Source organism: Mirounga angustirostris, unplaced genomic scaffold (genome assembly GCF_029215605.1).
Source record: "Mirounga angustirostris isolate CCGP_5_RB_7025 unplaced genomic scaffold, mMirAng1.0.hap1 SCAF_11, whole genome shotgun sequence".
Classification (NCBI taxonomy): Eukaryota; Metazoa; Chordata; class Mammalia; order Carnivora; family Phocidae; genus Mirounga; species Mirounga angustirostris.
In genome coordinates this window covers 995,426-1,020,176 of record NW_026991719.1, presented here as the reverse complement: position 1 = coordinate 1,020,176, position 24,751 = coordinate 995,426, and the positions used below count along the sequence as shown (strand labels likewise).

The window sequence follows — 24,751 nt, the reverse complement described above, 5'->3', positions numbered from 1 at the left end:
CTCCGCACCCCCATAACCGCGCCCCTCCACCGCCTCCCGGGGACACCCCCATCTCCGCACCCTCCGCGGTGCCCCGGGGACCCCCACCTCCGCACCCCCATGCCCGCGTCCCTCCACCGCCTCCCGGGGACACCCCCATCTCCGCACCCTCCGCGGTGCCCCGGGGACCCCCACCTCCGCACCCCCATGCCCGCGTCCCTCCACCGCCTCCCGGGGACACCCCCATCTCCGCACCCTCCGCGGTGCCCCGGGGACCCCCACCTCCGCACCCCCATGCCCGCGTCCCTCCACCGCCTCCCGGGGACACCCCCATCTCCGCACCCTCCGCGGTGCCCCGGGGACCCCCACCTCCGCACCCCCATGCCCGCGTCCCTCCACTGCCTCCCGGGGACACCCCCATCTCTGCGTCCGCCCCCCCACGGCTCCCAAGGGGTCCCGCGACGTCGGGTTCCCGGAGGCCGTCCGCAACGACCTCCGCCCCCAGCCCCTCGGCGGGCGCAGCTGGTTTTGGGGCGCAGGGCGGAGGGGACGCGCAGCCTAGAGTCCGGACTAGGAATGCAGGGGCGGGGCTCCGGCGGGCGGGGCGGGGCCTGGGCGGGGCGCAGCGCGGGGCGGGGCCTCGTTAGGGGCAGGGCCTCACTCGGCTCGGAGCGTGGGGCGCGGGGCGGGGCCTCGTTAGGGGCAGGGCCTGACTCGGCTCGGAACGTGGGGCGCGGGGCGGGGCTCCGGCGGGCGGGGCGGGGCCTCGTTAGGGGCAGGGCCTGACTCGGCTCGGAACGCGGGGCGCGGGGCGGGGCCTCGTTAGGGGCAGGGCCTCACTCGGCGCGGGGCTGGGCTCCGGCGGGAGAGGCGGGGCCTGGGCGGGGCGTCACGCGGCCCGGGCCTCGTTGGGGGCGGGGCTTAAATAGATCTAAAGCGCGCGGCGCGGGGCGGGGCCGGCCTGGGCGGGACCGCACGCACGGCGCGGGGCGGGGCTCCGGTGGGCGGGGCGGGGCCGGGGCGGGGCGTCGCACCGCCCAGGGCCTCGTTGGGGGCGGGGCCTCACTAGGCCGGAAGCGCGCGGCGTGCGGCGGGGGATCGGGCTCCGGGTCTGGCTGCAGGCCCCGTGCGCGGCGCGGGGGTCGGGCCGCCATGGTGCTGAGCCCGGTGATCGGGAAGCTGCTGCACAAGCGCGTGGTGCTGGCCAGCGCCTCCCCGCGCCGCCGGGAGATCCTCAGCCACGCGGTGAGCCAGCGGCCTGCGCCGGGCCGGGGCCGGGGTCTGCGGCGGGGCTGGGGGCCGGGGGTCTGGTGGCCCGGGGGCCTGGTGACTGTGGGCCTGGGGCCGGGGACTGCGGCGGGGCTGGGGGCCGGGGGTTGGTGGTCTGAGGTTCTGGTGACTGTGGGCCTGGGGCCGGGGGCCTGGGGCCTGGGGTCTGGTGACTGCGGGTCTGGGGCCGGGGTCTGCGGTGGGGCTGGGGGCCGGGGGCCTGGGGCCAGGCGCCTACTGGTCTGGGCACCTGGGGGGGCCTGGAACCTGGGGGCCTGCTGCGGGGGGGCCTACTGATCTGGGGCACCTGGGGCCAGAGGGTCTGGTGACCTGGGGCTCTGGTGACTGGGGGACTGGGGCCGGGGACGGGAGAGCCTGGTGACTGGGGACCTAGTGATCTGGGGGCCTGGGGCCAGAGGGTCTGGTGACCTGGGCTCGGGGGACTGGGGCTCCAGGTGATTGGAGGTCTGGTGACTGGGGCTTCTGGTTCTGGTGTGGGGGCGGGGGGGTCTGGTGAGCCAGGGACCTATTGATTTGGGGGCCGGTGGGCCTGGGGGGGAGGGGTCTGGAGACCTGGGAGGTGGGGGGTGGTGGGGGGAGGTGTGGAAGGGGGAGGTCTTGGTGACTGGGGGATCTAGTGATTGGGAGCCTCCTGCCTGTCGGCCTGTTTCCAGGGGCCTGGTAACCAAGAGCTTGGGGACCAGGAGCCTGGCGACCAAGGAATGGCCTGGTGCCAGGTGGCCGGGGGGGTGGTCTGGTGACTGGTCCCTGGGGCCAAGGGCCCTGGTGATCCAGGATGGCCTGGTGCTGGGGGACCTGGTAACCAAGGGCTTACTGACCAGACCAGTGGGGCTAGTGCCAGGGGTCCTAGTGACCCTGCAGGGCCCTGTGACTGGGGTCTAGTGACCAGTGGCTCCAGGCCAGGAGCTGGGGGCTGCAGGCTGTAGGACTCTGTGTGATCTGGTAGCAGGGGTCTGCAGACTGGGGTCTTCGTTGGAGCCATGGCATAGTGACTCAGGGTCCCAGTGACTGAGTAATTGCAGTCTGTATGGTCTGGAACCAGAGTCTTCAGGCCAGGCCAAGTAGCCTAGGACCTGCCGGCCAGAGGGCTGGGGGCCGGGGTGGGGGGCGCTGCCAGGCCAAGGCCATGTCTGTGCCTGAGCTGGGTCCATCCTGGAGCTGGTAATGGGGGAGAGACGGAGCCAGAGTGGAGGGGACGTGGTCACCGTGGGGAGGCCCTGTCTGGGGGGCAGGGGGTACTGGAGATAGGAGGAGGGGTTGGGGGGTGGTACAGAGCAGAAGATGGGGTGTAGGAGGTCAAGGACCAAGGAGGGGGCCCCTCAGAGAGGTGGGGGCAGGGATGGTCAGAGCCTCATGGGAGCTCTGTCCGGGGGCTGCCAGTGGGGTCGGGAAGTTTGACTCTCTGTGTTCAAGGCCCACAGTCCTGTCCGCACCCACTCTGGGGTGTCAGTTTCTGCATGACCAGCCCCCCACGGGGGACTGCCTTGCCTGTCCACACGTGTTTGGGGACCACGGTCAGTCCTCTGTGGCATTTTGTGCTGGCGGGATGTTTTCAGCTGTTTGTCCACTGTGGGGGGTGAAATGCTGGCCTCAGGGACACTCTGGGAGCCCTTTGACACCCTGCAAAGCCTCAGACCCCCGCGCCCCAACCAAACTGTCCTGCTGGCCTCTGCATGGCTGCCCCATGTACCGATGTCTTCCCACCAGGTCTACTGGTCCCCGGCCACGCGTGGGCCAGCACTGGTCAGTGTTTGGTGATCACTGGTCAGTGTTTGGCTTCTTCCTGGCATGTGGGAAAGGCCACATTTACTATAAACCTGGCACATGCTGCTCAAGGTCCTTGGGTTCTTCCTGTCATCCCGCAAGACCCTGTTCTCCCCTCTTTCAGGGTCTCAGGTTCGAGGTGGTTCCTTCCAGGTTCAAAGAGAAGCTTGATAAAGCATCCTTCCCCACGCCTTATGCCTACGCCATCGAAACAGCCAAGCAGAAGGCCCTGGAGGTGGCCAGCAGGATGCACCAGGCAAGGGGGCTCTGCTTCTGTGTCTTTAGAGAGTTCTCTTGCTGGGTTTTCAATGGACATGTCATAAATAAATGCCATTTACCGTATCCTACGCAATTACTGTAGCTGATCTATGAATGAGTGTTGCCGTGTAGCATACTATTATAATTAATGTAATAGTACCTTTGATGTAACATAGTTTATCCATCTGTTACTCTGTAGCATGCTATTGGGATTAACAGAATGGTATCATTTATCATAAAGAATTAATGTAGCTTATTTATTACTATGTGTTACTATGTAACATACTATTACAATTAATATTACAGTATCACTTACAGTAAAGAATGAATATAGCATATCTGTTTCTGTATATTACTACGTAAGTAATACTGTAAGTAATATAATAGCATCACTCATGATAGAGAATTAACGCCCAGGGTCCTGGGATTGAGCCCTACGTTGGGCTCCTTGCTCAAGGGGAACTTGCTTCTCCCTCTCCTCCAGCTCATGCACACGCTGTGTCTCCCTCTCTCAATAAATGAAATCTTTAAAAAAAAAAAAAAAGAAAAAAATGATATAGAATTACCGGACCTAAATTATTATTATGTGTTACTATATAATATACTGTTACAGTGAGTATAACATTGTCATTTATGATACAGGATTAATGGACCTAAACTATTACTATATGTTACTATATAATACACTATTGCAGTGAGTATAACAGCATCGTTTATGATACATAATTAAGGTAGATTATTATTGCTAAGTGTTATAATAATATCCTATTGCAACTAACGTAATATGACAAAAGCATTGTACCTAATGCTATAATGAGTATTGGTATAAATAAACAAGTATCAATCCATTGATTTTCGACAGTGGAAAGGTTAATTTTTAAGTACAACCTAATTTCAAGGTTCTGTATAGATCCCGGATGAGAGTGTTCAGCCCCAAGCCTGAATTTTCCACTTGGATTTATTTTATTGTCTGGAGTACCTTTTCTTCAGCTTACATCGAGCAGGTCAAAAAACCGGCTTTGTCCTTAATTCAGGATAGCTTGGGGAGGATTTGGGGTCACACTCGTGTTCTCACTGGGGACATTGAGGACACCTGCATCTTAATTTCCGAAGTGAGACAGGCCTCTTATCCACTCGTCACGCCACCAGGGTATTTGTGCAAGACCACAGGATCATCGTTTCTAAAGCTGGGTTCGGATTTCTTGCAGAAGGACCTCCGGGCCCCCGATGTTGTCATCGGAGCGGACACCATTGTGGTGAGTCCCCCCTCGGGGCCCTTGTCTGGCCTCCACTTTGGTTTGTGTGTCCTTGGTGACTGAAATCAAGGTGTGGACAGTGAGATCTGGCTTAGTGAGAGTGGACCCCTCCCTGGTTCTCTGGCAGACGGTCGGGGGGCTGATTCTAGAGAAGCCGGTGGACAAGCAAGACGCGTACAGGATGCTCTCCAGGTGGGTGCAGACTGCGGTCCCCCTGGGAACAGCACTGGGGCAGGGTCCATGCGCGGGGTAGGGTCAGGGCCCAGGATGGGGTCCACACCTGGAGCGGGGGCAGGGCTTAGGGTGGAGTGAGCACCTGGGTCTGGGTTAACGTCCCAGGCAGGGTCAGCACCTGGGGTGGGGTTAATGTCCAGGATGGGGTCTGGTTCCCAGATTAGGGTCCCAGGCAGGGTCAGCACCTGGGGTGGGGTTAATGTCCCGGGTGGGGTCAGGTCCACAGGTTAGGGTCCCAGGCAGGGTCAGCACCTAGGGTGGGGTTAATGTCTGGGGTGGGGTCAGGTTCTCAGGTTAGGGTCCCAGGCAGGGTCAGCACCTGGGGTGGGATTAATGTCTGGGGTGGGGTCTGGTTCCCAGGTTAGGGTCCCAGGCAGGGTCAGCACCTGGGGTGGGGTTAACGTCTGGGGTGGGGTCAGGTCCTCAGGTTAGGGTCCCGGGCAGGGTCAGCACCTGGGGTGGGGTTAATGTCCAGGGTGGGGTCAGGTCCTCAGGATAGGGTCTGCACCTGGGACAGCGTTCAGGTCCAAGGCGGTCCATGTCTGGGTCACACCTGGAACGGGGTCCGAGCCTGGGGAGGGGTCTGCACTCAGCCTCCGTGGCCACCGTCCCGGTTGTTCGTGTGTCCATGAGCTTTTAGTCCTGGTCTTGTCCTCCTGAGTGATGGCCTCCCCGTGCCCACCTCCATGTGACCAGCTTTCCCCATGAGCTTCTGCTCAGGCAGAGGGCAGACGGGCGGTCTCCTTCCAGGCGGGGCATGTCCACGCACCCATCTCAGGGCATCTCATCCCCCAGGCCCTGCTGTGTCCCGTGCACTGGTGTCTCACTCCACTGCAGGACAGTAGGCAGACGCAGGCTGAGAGCTGGGTGGCGGGAACGTGCTGCGCCCGCGAGGCGGGGGGGACATGTCATACTGATTGCATCTTATAGGTTGAACGGGAAAGAGCACAGCGTGTTCACGGGCGTTGCCATTGTCCACTGTTGCACCAGAGGTACAGTGCCAGCAGCATCCTCCCCAGGCCCGGGGTCACCGCGGGAGGAGCACGCTCCTCCGTCCCCGCAGACCTGCACCCTCACTTCTGCCTCCGGAAGTTGGGGCTGCATGGAGGCCTCGAAGCACCTGACAGAGATGGGCTCGCCCGCCCAGCGTGACCCACACAGGTGCTTCCCTCCAGATCTTCTGCGGTCCGGAAGGCAGAGGGGATTGGCTCATGCTGGCCATCCTGAAATCACAGTAGGACAAAGAAGGTTTTTTTTTTAAAAAGAACCCAAACCCCGAGGACTTGCTGTAAATGCTGCTTTGTGTAATGTGCCCCGCAGGCTGTGCTCGGGGCTTTCCAACCCCACAGCGAAGGCCTCTGTTCCTGCAGGAAACCCCAGACACCGCCCCCGCTCCCCACTAGTCTGGGTCTGTAAGTTGCAACTTTTTTATCTCTCGAATCCCAGGCCCCCTGCTGGTCTGGGTCTGCAGGTTGCAACTTTCTTATCCCCCAAACCCCAAGCCCCACACTGGTCTGGTTCTGAGGGTTGCAACTTTTTATCCCGCAAATCCCAGGTCCCCCCTGGTCTGGGTCTGCAGGTTGCAACTTTCTTATCCCCCAAACCCTAGGCCCCTGCTGGTCTGGGTCTGTAAGTTGCAGCTTTTTTATCTCCTAAATCCCAGGCCCCCTGCTGGTCTGGGTCTGCAGGTTGCAACTTTCTTATTCCCCAAACCCTAGGACCCCCTGGTCTGGGTCTGAGGGTTGCAACTTTCTATGCCCCAAACCCCAGGCCCCTGCTGGTCTGGGTCTGTAAGTTGCAGCTTTTTTATCTCCTAAATCCCAGGCCCCCTGCTGGTCTGGATCTGCAGGTTGCAACTTTTTATCCCCCAAACCCCAGGCCCCCCCACTGGTCTAGGTCTTCAGGTTGCAACTTTCTTATCCCCCAAACCCCAGGCTCCTGCTGATCTGGGTCTGTAAGTTGCAACTTTTTTATCTCCTAAATCCCAGGCCCCCCGCTGGTCTGGGTCTTCAGGTTGCAACTTTTTATCCCCCAAACCCCAGGCCCCTGCTGGTCTGGGTCTATAAGTTGTAACTTTTTTATCTACTAAATCCCAGGCTCGCTGCTGCTCTAGGTCTGCAGGTTGCAACTTTCTTATTCCCCAAACCCCAGGACGCCCTGGTCTGGGTTGGAGGGTTGCAACTTTTTATGCCCCAAACCCCAGGCCCCTGCTGGTCTGGGTCTGGAAGTTGCAACTTTTTTTTATCTCTTAAATGCCAGGCCCCCCGCTGGTCTGGGTCTGCAGGTTGCAACTTTTTATCCCCCAAACCCCAGGCACCCCCCCGCCCGCTGGTCTGGGTCTGAGGGTTGCAACTTTTCATTCCTCTCACCGGTTTTGCTTGCTCGAGTTTGTAACTCTTATTTTTCCTGCTTGTGGCCTCCTCCTGCCCCCGATTAACAGTTCCTAGCTGACTTACACTCAGAGCCAGGGCAGATGTCCCCCAGATGCGCAGAGCACAGCTGTGGGGCCCTGAGGCCGTGCACCCTGACCGGCAGCCCTGTGTTGCAGACAGCCAGCTGGACACGGAGGTGTCCGAGTTCCACGAGGAGACCACGGTGAAGTTCTCCGAGCTGTCCGAGGAGCTCCTGTGGGAATACATCGACAGCGGGGAGCCCATGTGAGTCCCTCGTACGAGGACACTAATCACGTGTGTGGGCGTGCCACCCTCATGATCTGATCCCCTCCCAAAGGCCCCACCTCCTAACGCCGTCGCCTTGCAGGTTAGATCTCAATATATGAATTGGGGGGGTGGGGACACAGACATCTAGTGCATAGTCATCGTGTTAGTTAGTGTCCCGATTACAACCGGGGCCAGGCTCGGGCGGTCAGTGCAGGGACTCAGGTGATGCCCATGCTAAAGGAACAGTGGGGGCGGGGACTGCAGGCAGGGCCTGTGTCAGGACCTGAGCTGCTCTGTGCTGGGACGGTGGATGAGAACCACCCACAGTGTGAGAATCAGTCTTTCTTCACGTGCTGCTGTCAGGTGAACCGGTGGCTACACGGCTGAGCACACCTGCTCCCCGTTCCGTTCCCCCCCATGGAACGGGGCTGGGTGGGGGACAGGTGCTTGGGTGCAGACGCCAGGGGACGGTCCCACTGCCGAGGACGCCCTGACCCGACACCGCCTGCCGTTCTAGGGACCGGGGTCTGGGGCAAGCAGAGGAGGGAGCGTGAGGTAGAAAGCACTAGGCGCTAAGTCAGGGTCCGGGAAAGGGTCTTTGAAGTGCCCTCTTCGGTCCCTAAGGAGGTCTTGGCTGAGGCTCCTGGACCAGAGGTGCGGACGTGCACGAGAGCATGGCCGGGGTCGGGGTCCTCTCTGCAGTGCCCCCGAGCCTGCCGTGCCCCAGGCCTGGTGGGAGGGAGGTAGTGACCCTGGGGGGACCCGCGCGGGACACCTTGTCATCGCCCCTGGTGGGACCAAGGATCACTTGGGACTTTTACCGGAGCCAGACTCCTCACTGAAGCAGCCGGGGTGATGGGCCGGCCATCCCGTCTGATCGCATGGAGAGAAGTCATCCACCAGCCACCAGTCTTTTGACCCTCGAAACTTTGATTTCTCCTGTAATGTTCCTCCTCCTCTCCCTCCCGCCCGGTTGTGCTTCCTTCCTCCCCGCTCAGGGACAAGGCCGGTGGCTATGGGATCCAGGCGCTGGGCGGCATGCTGGTGGAGTACGTCCACGGAGACTTCCTCAACGTCGTGGGCTTCCCCCTGAACCACTTCTGCAAGAAGCTGGTGGAGCTGTACTACCCCCCCCACCACGAGGACGTGCAGCGGGTCAAGCACGACTCCATCCCACCCGTCGACACTTTCGAGAACCTGAGCGACGTGGAAGAGGGCAGCTCAGACCCTGCTCGGGGCAATGAGGGTGGCGGCCACCGAAGGGCAGAGGCGGGCAGTGGCAGAGGACAGGTTCCTGCTGGCTCGCAGGGAGCAGACTCTCACGGGACAGTGGAGATCACGCCCCCGTTCCCAGCGGGCCTTCTGGAACTCGTGGAGGGCTTCAAAGCATCAAAGGTACCTGTCTGAGTGTCCTGGGGCAGCCGCAGCAAGTGACCGCAGACTGCGGGTTTAAAACCACAGAAATTCATCCTCTCCCAGGTCTGGAGACCAGAGGTCTGAGATCCAGGCGGGGCAGGGCTGCTGAGATCCAGGCGGGGCAGGGCCGTGCTCCCTCCCGAGGCTCCAGGGGAGGCTCCTTCCTGCCTCTTCCAGCTTCTGGGGCTCCAGGCGTCCCTGGGCTGGTGGCCACGTCCCTCCCATCTCTTCCTCCGTCATCATGTGGCTTCTCCTCCGTATCCATGTTTCCTCTTGTGTCTCTTACAAGGACACCTGTCATTGGATTTAGGGCCACCCTGATCCAGGATGAGCTCATCTCAGATCGTTCACTTCACATCTGCAAAGACCCTGTTTCCAAATATGGTCCCCTTCTCAGGTTCTAGGGGTCAGGACTTTGGCATATCTTTTTGGGGCCAGTGTTCAGCCCATAAGAGTGTCCCCAGCTGGTTTTCCACCTTCACTAAATGGCTTGGCACAGAGATACTGACTTCGGGGGCCACGGAGGCTGTGACCTGATTTCCCAGTGCGCACACCCTGGCGTGTGAGACTCCATGCTCAGGGCTGCGGTGGCCGAGGCCTGTGCCCAGCGGGGGCGAGGTGTCTGGGGTGTTTGAAGGTGAGCAGCGGTCATGGCCCCAGCCTGGGCCCACAGTGCATCGCTGGCCGGCTTCTCTGCAGCCCAGGGAGGCCGAGCCAGAACGCTGACCGGGCAGCAGCCTCGGGGTGTCCAGCATTCCCACCGGCCAGGTGGCAGGTGGACTCTAGCACTGGGTCACCAGCTGCCTGGAGGGATCTGCGACCTCGTCCTGCTGTGTGGCCTTGGGATCCCAGACAGCTGTCCCAGCCAGAGGGTGTCCCAGGTGGGGTGGGAACCTGCAGGGCACCGAGTGCTCGCCGGAGCTAGCCGGTGTCTGTGATTGTGGCCTCCCCATCCTTCCTGCACGGTCACAGATACTTCCAGGAAGCACCTGGGTGCCCAGGCCAGACTGGACAGCGTCTCAGGCAGAAGCCTACCTGGTCATCTCCCACCATCTCCGCCAAGGATGGGTCTGGTAGCGGCCGTCCCTGCATTCTGCCCTTCCACGCCCACGCAGCTGGTGCATCTGCTCTCCGGCCTTCTCCCGCTGCCCCACTCGGCTGACCTCCCAGCTACCTGAGTGGCTCTGGGCTTGAGAGACAGCAGGGAGATGGCCCCCTGTACCTGCGCTCTGCTGGGGCCACGTCAGTGGCTCTGGGGATGCTGGGTACACTGGGTGGGGGACTGCACCCTTCCCACACTCCACCCCTGGCCACCTCCCTGTGACGGCCTTGTCAGGGGCAGGAGCTCTCATGATTAGGAGAGGTGGTTGTGCTGGGTTGTACCTCCAAATATCAAGTTTTCCTGCAAGTAATAGTTAAAACAGGACTGCAGCGGCATCGTACCATCACTCGATTGAGCTATACTGTGATCCTGGCATCTGCCTATCTTTTTTTTCTTTTTAAAGACTTTACGCATCCATCTGACAGGGGGAGAGGGAGCATAAGCAGGGGGAGCGAAATAGGGAGACGGAGAAGCAGGCTCCCCACCGAGCAGGGAGCCCAACGTGGGGCTTGATCCCAGGACCCTGGAATTATGACCTGAGCCGAAGACAGACACTTGACTGACTGAGCCAGCCAGGCGTCCCTTCTCTGATCTGTTTATCTACCTACCTACCTATCATCAAACTATCATCTATCTATCTACCTGTGTACCTATGATCAAACTATCAATTATCTGTCTGTATGTCTATTTATCTGTCATCTGTCTGTCTCATCTGTCATCTATCTACTTGCCCACCTGTGTATCCGTCTGCCCACTTAGTGCATTGTTCTCCTTACAAAGGTGTCCCAGTGGTCAGGTGAGCTGACCAAGCTGAGGGGCAGTAGGGAGTCTCGGACCATATGTCACCTTGCCAGGTCCGTCACAGTAGTTCTAGAAGCAGCTCCGCGTCTGGCCCTTTGTGGATGTGCATCAGTTGTCACAAAAGGTTTTTGCGTTACAAGCTGAGAGCAGTGTGAGTGAAGGTCCTCTCTGTTACCGGAGGCCATGTGTCCTGAGCTTCATAGAGACTCTGCCCCTGAGGACAGCCCTTTGCCTCCAAATACTGTCACATCCTGAGGTCCTGGGAGTTAGGGCTTTAACATACAGATCTTGGGGGAAAACACAATTCAGCCCCAAACCGCAACATACTGGTTTTTCTCCCATGGGACAGTTTTTCCGCTTGGTATTCACTGATGTGCTTTTGCCTTGTGCAAACCTTGTACCAGCTGGAGCCTAAATCCACGGTTCTCTGGAGGAGACATTTCTATTGACAAGTTAAATACGTTTCACAGCTTTGACCTCCATGTCTTGGGTCTACAGGAGTCAAAAGTACAGGACAAGTCACGTAGTAAGTCTAACTGTACTTGTTTTTAATGGACAGGCCCTGTTCATAGCTTGCAAGCTGAAGGTGTTTGATGTACTCAAAGATGAAGCCCCACTGAAGGCCGTGGATATTGCAGGCAAAATTGACGCCTCTGTGTGTGGAACTGAACGGCTCCTGGATGTCTGTGTGGCCCTGGGATTACTAGAGAAGACAGACAGAGGTAAGAGGACATCGAAGTGTCTTGCTGAGAATCACTGTCGGTGGAAGTAAGTCACTGAGTGAAGGTGGGTTCTAAGCCAAGGCAGGGAGGACCAGACCCCCGGAACGTGGCTTTTCCCCAAGGGTAAAAAGCAGAGGATGGAAGAAAGGAGACATAAGTGTATGTGGGGGGATGTTTGTGTGTGCGTGTGTTAGGAGAGTGACTTCTTTATGGGCTCTGCTCTCAAAGGAGCTGTATCACTCAGGGTTCACCGGAGAAACAGAACCAAAGGAATATATATGTGTGCACATCACAGATACATGTTTGTTTTTACTTATTTAGACAAATGAGATGAATGGGTGGATACACATAGACAGATAATGGATTGGTAATAGAGATGAAAAATAGCTAGGTAGGTAACGGGGGATTTTGATGGATAGACTGATGGGTGGATAGATGAGTGGCTGAATGGATGGATAGATGGAAGGAAGGACAGATGGAAAGAAGGAAAGATGGTTGGGTGGATGGACAGAAGGCAGGAAAGAAGGAAGGAAAGTAGGATGAAAGGAAGGATGCATAAATGGGTAGATAGGAAAGTAGATGGATGAACACATGGATGGATGGATGGACAGGTGGATGGATGGGTGGATGGATAGGTAGGTAAGTAGGTAGATGGATGAATGGAAGGAAGGATAGATAGGTAGGCAGATGGGTGGGTGGATGGATGGGTGGATGGATAGATAGGTAGATGGATGGACAGGTGAATAGATAGGTGGATGGATGGATGAATAAGTAAGTAGTTAGATGGGTGGTTGGATGGGTGGATGGATAAGTAGGTAAGTAGGTAGATGGATGAATGGAAGGAAGGTTAAATGGATAGGTAGGAAGATGAATGGATGGGTGGATGGATGGATGGATAGGTAGGTAGGTGGATGGACAGGTGGATAGATAGGTAGGTGGATGGATGGCTAGGTAAGTAGGTGGATGGGTAGATGGGTGGTTGGATGGGTATATGGATAGGTAGGTAAGTAGGTAGATGGATGAATGGAAGGAAGGATAGATAAATAGGCAGGAAGAGAGATGGATGGATGGATAGGTAAGTAGATGGATGGGTAGATAGGTGGTTGGATGGGTGTATGGATAGGTAGGTAAGTAGGTAGATGGATGAGTGGAAGGAAGGATAGATAGGAAGAGAGGTGGATGGATGGATGGATAGGTAGGTAGATGGATGGACAGGTGGATAGATAGGTAGATGGATGGATGGATAGGTGAGTAGGTAGATCAATGGATAGGTAGGTAAGTAGGTAGATCGATAGGTAGGTGAGTAGGTAGATGGATGAATGGAAGGAAAGATAGGTAGGAAGAAAGGTGGATGGATGGATGGATAGGTAGGTAGATGGATGGATGAATAGGTAAGTAGGTAGATCGATGGGTATATGGGTGGTTGGATCGGTGGATGGATGGGTGGATGGATAGGTGGGTAAGTAGGTAGATGGATGAATGGAAGGAAGGATAGATGGATAGATAGGTAGATGGATGGGTGAATGGATGGGTGGGTAACAATGTGTTTGCTGAGATGAACCAGACTCTGGAGCACGGTCTCGGAGCAGACGGTCGTATGGATGGTCCCCGTGGATGGCTTGGGAATGATGGGGGAGGGTCGAGGACCCCAGGCAGGTGAGGCACCTTCACTTCTGTGATAAGGAGGAAAGCGGGGTGCTGGCATGGGCCCCAGAACCTGCCCTTTGCACAAAAGTCATACAAACGTCTGGTTACAATTTGGAGCATAGAAAGCAGAACTTTCTCCTCACCCAGATCATTGTAATGATCTCCTCTATCAAAAATAATGATTGAACCTAGAGAAAGTTCCGGGCGTCCAGACTTTTAATCACCTCGGAGCTTCTTCCTGCACATTTTTGCCAGTGCCTTGCAAACCCTGTGAACCATTCCCACACGTGCTCATGGGACATTGCTGCTCTTCCAAAGGCCCCTTTGGAAGTAACAACATTTAAGTATTAAAATGGTTGCAGTGCTGTTCTTTATCTCCGATGATTACAGTTGGTGGGGCCTTCCGTTGAGAGATAGGGGTCTCCCCCACCATCCCCTGTACCCCCAGCCTCCCATTCTCCAGATGTGGGTGCCCTGTAGGGGCTCTTGGGGACCAGGTCCTACAGACAGCCCGGCTGGGTGTGAAGAGGATGGAGGGAGGAAGAGCCCCACCAGTCCAGGCTCTCCAGAGAAACAGAACCTGGGGGATATAGACCTGCGGATGTATAGCAAGGAGATGGGTCATCCAGCTGTCTTGGGGGGGGGGGGATGGTTGAAAATCAATTCACAGTGGCCCTGAAGTCTTGAGGCAGAATTCCTTCTTGCTCAGCAAAACCTCATCCCTGCTCTTAACGCCTTCGACTGATTGGGCAGGGCCCACCCACATCGCCTAAGGTCATCTGGTTCTAGATGTCAAACCACCCTCCACAGCAACATCCCCCCTTAGCATTGCATTGAAGAACTGGGGACCGTGGCCCAGCCGGGTGACTGTCCCCGGGGCTTTGGGGGGATCGCCCGTGGGGATGTCCACCTCTTTGGGTAACCCAGGAGTCCACCTGCGTGCTGGGTCTGGGCTTGTCTCCCTGTGGAGCCGCCCCCATGTCAAGACCCCCGCTGTGGGGTCTGCTGCCGTGTCCCCGTTAGGAGCCCCCACGATGCCTTGTCGCGTCAGGTTACTGCAACACGGACCTGGCAGATCTGCATCTGGCGTCGGACGGCGAGTATTCTCTGCACGGCTTGGCCATGCACAGCAACGACCACGCCTGGAACCTCTTCACAGACCTGGAGCTCGCTGTGCGGGAGGGAGCCAACGCGGCTTTCGGGAGGAAGGCGGAAGACCCCGTTCAGGTACCGTAACTCCGGACGTTTGTTTTCATGTCACCGACGTAGCTTGCGAAAGGACCGACGGGTGCAGAACCCGTCTCCTGCCGGCGGGTTAACCGGAACCTGTTACAAAACCACGGAATGTCGGCCTCCGTGACGTCAGGAATCGTCTGGGGAGGCCGCCGCTGGCTGGCTGGCTGGTGTGGGTTGGGGGGGCACGGCGGGGGAATGGCGTGCTGGGTGCCTGGCTGCTCACGGCTCCGATGACCGTAAGGGCCAGGCAGCGCCCGAGAAGGAGACAATGTTTGTAGGACCAGGCTCCGGCACGGAATTAATGCACCGTATTTCCTACCTGCGGTTAAATCGAAGGGACCCTGTTACTCAAGTCACGGTTTGCGAAGCACTTCCTGCCTGTGTCTCTCCCTTGTTCCCCTTTCCCCTTCGAGAACCCTTTGGGGGTCCACAGGCAAACTGCGGTGTGTCCTGTCGGGCCTTCCGCCTCCGGCCGCAAGTCTGGGTCTGCAGAGCGGGACCCGATGGGTGCTTTGGGGTGCGCACGGCCATCTGCGGCCTCACTCCCTGGCAGGCAGCGTTTGCTGGGGCAGAGACCTACGGCGTTGAGCCAGGCTCTCCGCAGGATGCAGAACTGAGCCGGCCAGAGCACGCGGCTTGTATCCAGTCTGGGCGAGAGGGACGGAGACAGACAGTCTCAGAACCCCACAGACTACGGGGCTTACAAACAACACACATTTCCTTCTCGCGGTTCTGGAGGTGACGTCCAAGGTCAAGGTTCATGCAGAGTCGGGGTCTGGGGACCCCTGCTTCTCGGCTCATACTCAGCTGACTTCTCGCCAGGTCCTCACGGGTGGAAGGGGCAGGGGGTCTCTGCAGTGGGGGCTGCACCCTCATGACCTCATCACCCCCCGCCAAGACGCCCACCTGCTAACACCATCCCCATGGGGGTGAGGTTTTGACATAGGAAGTGGGGGGGGTGGTCGGACACAGAATCATTCCGTTCCCAGCAGAGACAGAGACACAGAAAGACCCACACTCAGGTGGACACAGAGGGAAGCCGCAGACGGGGTCCCCGGGAACAGAGCAGGAGGGACAGAGAAGCTGCACACGTGGACCCCACAGGGGAGCTGGGCGAGGCGCGGTTGTGTCTGGCTTCTGATCAGACTCTTGGCAGCACCGTGCCGCCTGCAAGGGCCACTGGGGGATCCCACCCCGTACGCCCTCCTGCTTGTTGTCCAGGGAGACCCTTCGTGGGGGTCTGGGGCCTCCAGCGTGACCGTCCCCATTGACTGACTTCAGATCTTAGACGTGGGCATCTGTTAGGATTAGGATGGGCGGATTCCACTGGAGCTGGACCCCAACCCACACCCACACCGCTGTGCTGGACACGGCCCTGCCCCCACGGGACCCCACCCCAGTCTGCTTCTGCCCCACCCAACCCCCACCTTCTCCACCAGTCCCTCCCCCACCCAGGTGTGCCTCGCAGGACTCTCCAGCTCCCAACCCTGCTCTGCCCCATCCACCCCCTCCCAACCCAGCTCTGCCCTGAAGGAACCCCCCCTGCCCGGGCCCCGACTCTCTCCTGACCCAGCTCTCCCCTCCCCAGCTGCCTTCGTCCCACCCACCCCCTCCCTACACCAGCTGCATCCAACCCCCTCCAAGCCCAGCTCTGCTCCAAAAGAACCCCCCACCTGGGCCTGGGTCTGTCCCCCAACCCCCCTCCTGGCCCAGCTCTGCCCTAATGCTCCCCGCCCCGTGAGCCCTACTGAGCTCCCTACCTGCAGAAACGCCCGGTGGCCCCCAGCCAGGGTGCAGGAACCCCCTGGGCCTCTGTGTGGCTCTCCTCAAACCCTGTTCTGTTTCAGAGCAAGCAGACCAAGCTGCAGTTCATGCGGGCCATGCACGGCCTCACCAACCTGACCGCACGCCAGGTGGCCACAGCCTTCGACCTGTCCCGATTCAGCTCCGCCTGCGACCTGGGAGGTGCGTAGCCCCCCTGCCAGGAGTCAGGTGCAAAGGGCTCCGTGCGTTTCTTGGGTTAAGTCATGCCCACCTCATCTGCTGATGAGATGTCCAAAACGGGTTTCTGTCTCTACAAAGCACCTAAGGCCCTGAATTTAGCCGCTGTGGTGGGGCTTGGGCAGATAGTCCCAAGTGTTAAGAGGTTCTAGCGATGGGCGGGACCCCCGCATAGAGTCTACAGGGCCCCTTCTGGTGGCTGCTGACGGGCGGGACAGGATCGCAGACCCCGTCGGCCCCCATCCCCTCAGCTCTAATTATGCCCCATATAGTTCCTACCCCATCCCAAAGCCCTCCTTATCCTAGGACCGCAGACGGGAGGAGCAGATTCCTGCTTAAGGGGTCCAGTGGGATTGGGGTCCCGGGGGAGCCCAGAGCTGCCAGCTTTCATTTGCCTGTCATCTGCACACCTTTCCTCCCAGTGGCCCAGAGTGGGCGCTGTGGCGCCAGCCATCACATCTGCATTCTTGCACCAGAGAAGAGATAAGAGTGCAGCCCCCCACAGCTGGGCCCTGATGCTCCCTGCATGAGTCTGTGGCCACCCCTGCTCATCTGCGCTGGGCCCGCACGGGCTCGCGCACCGGCTAGCGAGGTCCTGACCCCGAGGGGCCCCAAGGTCTGCATGAGGCAGCACAGATCTCTGCCGCCGGCTGCCTTTCGTTCGCGATGCCGGTCTTACTCTGTGTGCTCGGCCATCAGTTTGGCCCTGCCAAGGTTGAATTTGGGAGACCGGCAAGGGTTTCGTCGGCGCCAGGCGGTCGGGTCACAAAGTCTGTGTTTGCATTCCTGGAGGCTGCACAGGTGCCCTGGCCCGAGCGCTCACCCGGGAGTACCCGCGTCTGAAGGTGACCGTGCTTGACCTCCCGGAGGTCATCGAGCACGTCCCGTGCTTTCAACCTGAAGGACGGCAGACCGAGCGGGTCAGCTTCGTGCCAGGTCAGGGCTTCTTTGTCTTTGCCGTGAGTCAGTGTTGGGCCGGCCTCATCTGTTTCTACAGAGGGTGTGCATGTCCGCGTGTGTCCGTGTGTTTGCATACGTGCATACCTGTGTGTGAGGTGTTTGTGTCTCTGCACGAGCGTGCAAATGTGTGCGGTCTCAGTGAGCGTGTGTGCGTGTTGTCTGTCCGTGTGTGTGTGTGTGAATGCGTGTGTTTGCATACGTGCATACTTGTGTGTGAGGTGTTTGTCTCTGTGTCTCTGTGCACGAGCGTGCAAATGTGTGCGGTCTCGGTGAGCGTGCGTGCGTGTTGTCATCCATGTGTGCACATGCCTGTTGTCTTTATGTACACGTGTGTCCTCTGTATGCATGGCAGCGTGCGCCTGTGTATACGTCTGTTTGTGTGCCCGTGTATGCATTTGCATGCGTGTTGTGTTGTCTGTGTGCACATAGACACGCGTGTGCTGAATGTGTGCATGGCATGCAAATGTATGTCTCTGCGTGGACATGCATGGGTGTGTTATCTGTGTGAGTGTCTCTGCACGTATGTGCGTGTGCATACATGTGTATGTTGTCTGGATGTGCATGCAAATGTGTACGTGTCTCTGCGTGGATCTGTGCATCGTCTGTGTGCGTGTGCATGCGTATGAGTCTCTGTGCGTGCACGTGTGCATCTCTAAATCACGTGAACGGGAGCATGAGCAGCTACGTCAGTGGCATTGGAAGCGTCGGGGGAGGGCCGGTGGGGACGTGGAATGGCAGACACGGGCGTCTCCAGGTGTCTACACCCAACCGAGGCCACAAACAGACGTTACACGAAAGCCGGAGCAGGAAGGCCTTGAGTTAGACATGAGGGAGAGCTTCCAGGGGGCAGCCCTAAATGTGGGAAAGAAACCCTTCCCGTCCTGAATCTCGTGAACGCTGTGGCCCGGCCCCAGGGCAGACGTGCTGGCGGGCCCAGGGGTTCGGACTGGCATGTTTTGGGGCTCAGGACATGAGTCTCCCTCCCTACAAGCAGTCTGTCTTCTGCTCCAGCGGTTCTGGGGAGCGGCACCCCCCCGCCGTGTCTGTCAGTTGCGGGACCCGCTCCGGCGTCCCTGACGGGCTCCTGACACCGTGTTTGCACCCCAGGTGACTTTTTCAAGGACGGCCTACCGGAGGCAGAACTGTACATCCTGTCCAGAATTCTGCACGAGTGGCCGGACGACAAAGTGCACGAGTTGCTGAGCCGCGTCTCGGACAGCTGCAAGCCAGGTGAGACCGTGCCCCATCGGGTCCTTCTTGCAAACGCAAACGCCGTTTTCATTGAAAAACAAACAATTTACAGAGAGACAGCCAAATTGCCCCCTGGGGACCGTTTACCGTCCCCCTGACCACGTGCTTGATCCACAGGAGGGTGGCAGGAGCTTTGGGGACGTCTCACCTGAGTCCCCTCGTCCTGGACCCATAAAGCCAGGGACGGCGTCCATGCTCTCGGGCCCCAAAGTCTCCTGCATGCTCCCCCAGCCCTGTCCCTCTGTGGACACAGGCTGTGGCCTCTCCGAGTGGTGTCCTGAGCCCTTCGTGTCCAAACCAATTGGGGCCGACGTGCCCATCAGGCCACGGAGTGGGGCGCGCCCAGCCCCCGGGACCTCTTCCCGGGCCCTCAGAGGTCCCAGTGCCATAAAGCACAGCCCTCACTCCCGTGTCTTGTGCTCCTGGTGTCTTGCAAGGCATCTCCGTTGCCGCCTTGTGCACTTAGGGAACATAAACGATACAGCAATTCGCGGGTCCTTTTCTACACTGCGACGGGGCTTTTCTCTTCCACTCCGCGGCGCCGGGAGACGCCCCACGTGTTTGATCCCATTTCGCACACAAAGCAAAGCAAAGGTAAAGTGCAACGGAGTGTGTGTGTGTGTAGAGATAGAGAAAGAGAGAGGCACAGATTTATGGCCAGGAATTGGCTCATGTGATTGTGTAGCCTGGGACATCCAAAGTCTGCAGGGTGGATCAGGCACCTGGACACCCAGCGACAAGCTGATGCTGAGGGTGTAGGCTGAAGACTGGCCGGAGGCAGAATTCCCTCTTCCTACAGGTCAGTCTGTTTTTCTCTTGAGGCCTTCAACTGATTGGACGAGGCCCACCCACGCTACGGAGGGCCCCCTGCTTTACTCTGAATCTGCAGACCAAACCGCGAATCTCATCCAGAAGGAACCTTCCCAGGAACCCCACAGAATGATGCTCGACCGCATATCTGGGCACTGTGGCCCGGCCGACATGACCTGTAAAATTAAGCATCATCGCGAGCCCCTCCCCTGCAGGGGTCTGATGCCCCGCAGAGCCAGGAAGGCCATCTCTGGTTATCTGTGGCTCCCGGCTCAGACAAAGGGCCCCGTGGAGGGCGCACAGGAACGTTTTATTCTGGACAAGAGTCGGCTGACATTTTTGATGCGTCCTGTCCACCTCTTCCTCCAGGGCCCCCCTCCATGTGCCGGCCGCTCTGTGTCCGCCCCCACAACTCCCATCCTCCAGAGAAAAGCCCCCTGTCCCCGGCTGACATGGGGGTTCTAGCTCCAAGAGCGCCAAGCCCCCACTCTTCACAGGTGAACAGGTATCTAGGCTTTGAAGACACACGTGGGGACTGTGGGACAGAGCATCATCAAACAGCTTCATGGAGGCAGAGGGTGGAGTCTGTCCGTCTGTGCACAGAGCGTGGCCATAGGAGCAAAGAATAAGAAGGTTCTTACAAATGAAGAATAAGGCAGAGACGGATTGGACCTACAGCCACGGCACAGAAAACCAGACGATTCAGGGTTCCAGCCAGGAGCCCTAACGCCCAACCCGCAGGGAACCAAGGCCCCAGGAGCCAGAAGCCAGGAAACCACCACATCCCATATAGGATACAAAGCTGACATTTGAGGATCCCGGGGACCCAGAGATGAGCCTGCGTGGAAACTGAGTCACGCACCAGGAATGGGCATCAGAAACACATGGGGTCCCTCAAAATCAGCGTGAGGACAGCAGGGCCACAGTATATATTCAGCAGGGAGGGGGGCTGGGTGGCTCAGTCCGCTGAGCATCCGACTCTTGATTTCGGCTCAGGTCATGATCTCAGGGTCGTGGATCGAGCGCCGAGTCAGGCTCTTGGTCAGCGTGGAGTCTGCTTGAGAGTCTCTCTCTGTCCCTCTCGCTCGCTTGCTCTCTCTAAAGTGAATAAATCTTAAAAAAATGCAGCAGGGAAAGTGAATCCATAGATTCCCAAATTAGCGGTTTACATGTGTAGACAGAAGTACTGTAGACATTTGTGGACTCAGTGAGCCTCCCACCCGCCCCCTGCCATTCCTAGGAGGCTCCTGGAGACATTCTGGAGTGAAGTGCACATGGACACCCAGGAACTGGGACACTAGGGTTCTCCCACTACAGGACAACATTGGGGGGCCCCAGGTGACGGCCCAGGCAGGGACGGGGGCGGTGCGAGGCCTGTGGGCTGGACACGAAGAGACACGGACACAAGATGAGTTATGTCACATGCTGGAGGGTTTGGAAACAGTATCACAAAGTGTTGACAAATCTACCAGAGCATTTGGGAACATGTTAACAAGAGCTGCAGAGAAAATTAAGCAACTTCTTTTAAATGAGCAAATTTCAGGGCCAAGATAGCGTAGTTAAGGCATCCTTGTTGGTCCATGTAGCAGGATGACTTGTTCAACCTTCCCCCCCCCACCCCAAATTCATGTCCACTTGGAACCTGTGAATGGGACCTTATTTGGAAATAGGGTCTTTGCAGATGTGAAGTGAAGGATCTGAGATGAGCTCATCCTGGATCAGGGTGGCCCTAAATCCGATGACTGGTGTGCTTGTAAGAGACACAAGAGGAGACACGGACACAGAGGAGAAGCCACGTGAGGACGGAGGCAGAGATGGGAGGGACGTGGCCACGAGCCCAGGGACGCCTGGAGCCCCAGAAGCTGGAAGAGGCAGGAGGGACCCTCCCCTGGAGCCTCTGGAGGGAGCATGGTCCTGCCCCGCCTGGATCTCAGTGGTCCTGCCCCGCCTGGATGTCCGACTCTGGTCCCCAGAGCTGGGAGAGAATAAGTAACCAGTCTGTGGTCATTTGTTGCCACAGGCCCAGGACACGCATGCTGTAAGTGAGAAGCGTGGTCATACCCATGTCACATGGGCTCACCACGAAGAATGTGGCCCTGGAAGACTGGTTTCTGCCTGTTTCTTCCCCACTGCATTCCCAAGCCCTGGAACAGAGCCCAGCCCAGAATGGATGTTCACAAAGCTGAGAATGAAAGAATCGTAAAACTGTAGTATCCCCTGGGGAGGAGACGGGGTTGGGGATTGAGCTCTGGGTGAATCCTCACCCGCCTGGGGAGACAATTAAGTTTCAAGGAGTATTTATACTGTAGAGGGAGTGGGGTGGGGGTGGGGTTGTGCACGGGGTCATTGAGGCTTCTCCCCCACTGGCTGGAACCGCTGGGTAAATTTTCAGGAATGCTGCCCACCCGCCCATTCGTGCCAAGCTTGAAATTGGCCACGAGACACGTCCTTACAACACAGACCCTGGCAGCCGCTAGGAACCAGGGCTTCCCTCCACCCCCAGAGCTGGGAGTTCAGTGGTTAGCTGCACCAAGGGCAGAATGGGGGGGGGGGGAGCCTGGGGTCCGCAGGACAGAGCGGAAAGTGGGTCGTTTTAACCTAAGTCTTCTGGAGCCCGTGGTATTAATGGCTCGTATGTGTTACTTTGAAAAACACAAAGACTGATACACTACAGAGCGAGCATATATGCTCAGATCCCGGTTCTGTTAACTGCCTATTCACTGAAATGCCTGGAACCAGCAGAAGACGCACCAGAATTCTCCCAGTTGCCGTCACTGCTGTGGTGTTCCTGTGTCCCTTGCCCCTTGTCCGTGGGCCTCAGTTTGAAGAACCACCACATAAAGCAAACATAACCTACTTCCGGGCTTCTTTCCATCCCAAGGGTGTTAGGTTCCCGAGGCTTGGTTTTTGCATCCTTTCTGAACGCTTTTGAGGAAAACAGAGGCGCAGACAGACGTCTATAGGGGCGCGCACACTTTGTTCTTGAAGCTCTCACGCTTTGTGCACCAGTAATCCAAGCGTTCCTGGAACTGGCGGGCTGGTCCTAACCCTGCTCCAGAGCTCCCGGTTGCTTATGGGATTTCCAAAGTGAATGCGTGCTCCCTGACGGGATCTCGGGTCCCTACACCCAGAGTTCCTGACTTGTTTCCCCACGCGGTGAATCCATAGTGGAGCCTCGGGCTGTGTGCGCGTATGCTGGGCATCTGTCCAGAGTGGGCCCTGAGACTTCTCCCTGTTTTCTTCTCCCCTCCATGTCTTTCTGTCTCTGTGCCCCTCTGGTTCTGCTTCCCCAGCCTGGCGGGCACTGTCCTCAGCCTCCCTGCAAGTAGCCCCGACCTCCCGTCCCCCTCGAAACCAGCCGCCCCAACGGGGCTCCCCGCTGAATCTTGCGCACCACTCCAGCCTCCGCACAAGTATCCCCGACCTCCCGTCCCCCTCGAAACCGGTCGCCCCAACAGGCCTTCCGCTGAATCTTGCGCACCATTCCAGCCTCCACACAAGTGGCCCCGATCTCCTGTCCCCCTGGAAACCGGCCGCTGAGTCGTCTTGCGCACGACTCCGGCCTCCCCGCAAGTAGTCCCGACCGCCCGTCTCCCTCGAAACCGGCCGCCCCAGCGGGGCTCCCCACTGAGTCTTGAGCACCACTCCGGCCTCCCCGCAAGTAGTCCCAACCCCCGTCCCCCTCGAAACCGGCCGCCCCAGCGGGGGTCCACGCTGAGTTTTGCGCACGACTGCAGCTGGCTGTGTTCTTCGCAGGCGGTGGCATCTTGGTGGCTGAGACAGTCCTGGAGGAGAAGCGACCAGCACGGGGCAGCCTGCCCGCGTCCTTGAACCTGCTGGTGCGGACCCAGGGGCGGGAGCGCAGCCTGCCCCAGTACCGCAGGCTGCTGGAGCTGCATGGCTTCTGGGACGTCCAGCTGGCGCACGCGGGAGACAGGCTGGACGTGGTCCTGGGCACCAGAGCCTCGCCACCCTGAGGCCCCCGGCATTACACGCTGCTCTCCCAGGAGGCCCACGGGGCTCCCCGTCCCCAGTGTTGGCCGCCAGGTGCAACGATAACCGATAGCTCACCAACCATGTAACCTAACAGATTAAAGCAGCAAAACGCACTTGCTCCAAGCTCGTTTGTGGGTCCCGAGATGGGACAGGCCGTGCCCAGAGGGGGGCAGCGCCGGCCAGGGGCTCGCCCGAGGTCCCGCCCGTGGCTGGAGCCCCTCCGCCTGTGGAAAGGCGGCGTGGCACCCAGGGGCACGGTGGGCAGGAGCCTGGGGCCTGCCTGGCGCTCTCCAGCAGGTGTCAGCGTTCGGCGCTGCCCTGGCCCCCACCTGCTGACATGGTTGAGCCCCTCCTCCTTCACGCCTGTTCTAAACGTGCTTGTCCATGTGAGTCCCAGGGGCACCCGGGGACACCTGCAGTGTGATGGGTTCCTGGGGCGCCCCATCTCCTACCCCCTCTGCCCGGATGCTGGGAGGCAGGGCCACCTCCGCCCCCTGCGACATGCGCTCGCTCTCTCTCTCTTTCTTTCAAATAAATGAATAAAATCTTCTTAAAAATTAATAATAAAAAATAATTGTAAAAATAAGCTACTGTATGTAGCTCGTAAAATAGACAAGTATATGCAAATTCTCTCTGTATATGAACATATTTTATATAACAATAAATTGTCTTATATACAATTATATAGGTATATATACTTATAACGTGTATCCTACATATTGTGTATTATAATTATATATATATATATTCCACACAGACATAAATGCATACTTTTGGTTGGAGTCCAAATTTTTTTTTTTTTTAATCACCAGCTGTGTCTCCATAGGAGGCTGCGATGGAGGAAGGAAATTAAACGCTGATCTAAGGGGCTGTGCTGTCCAGTGGGGTGACCACAGTGGGTGTTAGGAACAAAGGTTAACAGCTCAAGGCTCCTCCATCCCTGTCGCCTGGCCCTGGGGTGGCCCCGGGGAAACATGGCTTCTCCCACCCTGGGGCCCCTCCTCCACCCCACCCAGCCCCCACACCGGCTGGACGGTGCTCACATCCGCCGTGCTCGCTAGCTCCAGGTGGGTGGAGCTGGGAGACACTGACCCGGTCACCTTGGGCCACCCCGGTCAGCCTCCTTTGCAACCTGGGAGAACAGGGCAGTCTCTGCAGAACACCTTTTGTGTATCGGCCCGGCTGGGCAGGTGGAGAGCTGTACCCTCCCCAGTCACACCACACACCTGTTCTCCGGCCCGCTGGGGTGGCCCACGAGCTGTCCCAAGGACACCGGGTTTGTTAGAAGCAACGATGCTTCTCACCACCTCTGGTTCCTGCCCGCGTGGCTTGGAACACCCAACCCACCATGCGTCTTGGCTGCCCTGT

The 24,751-nt window shown here is 58.3% G+C and overlaps 1 protein-coding gene across 6 annotated transcripts; it reads left to right on the top strand.

The window, feature by feature from the left end:
- The first annotated feature begins 1,033 nt into the window (after positions 1-1,033).
- ASMTL (acetylserotonin O-methyltransferase like) lies at positions 1,034-24,066 on the top strand. 6 transcript variants are annotated; one of them, XM_064573668.1, is made up of 13 exons: positions 1,035-1,224; positions 3,158-3,289; positions 4,500-4,547; positions 4,675-4,739; positions 6,102-6,193; positions 7,330-7,438; positions 8,440-8,836; positions 11,320-11,482; positions 14,181-14,356; positions 16,213-16,330; positions 17,159-17,302; positions 18,434-18,556; positions 23,144-24,066. In XM_064573668.1, the coding sequence occupies exons 1-13, from the start codon at positions 1,132-1,134 to the stop codon at positions 23,362-23,364; spliced, it is 1,881 nt and encodes a 626-aa protein (XP_064429738.1). In that variant the 5' UTR covers positions 1,035-1,131; the 3' UTR covers positions 23,365-24,066. The 6 variants fall into 6 exon arrangements, with proteins under 6 accessions (XP_064429739.1, XP_064429738.1, XP_045729850.2 ...); XM_045873894.2 differs by lacking the exon at positions 6,102-6,193 and adding an exon at positions 5,712-5,773; XM_064573669.1 differs by lacking the exon at positions 3,158-3,289 and having other exon boundaries at positions 1,034-1,224.
- Positions 24,067-24,751: the final 685 nt, after the last annotated feature.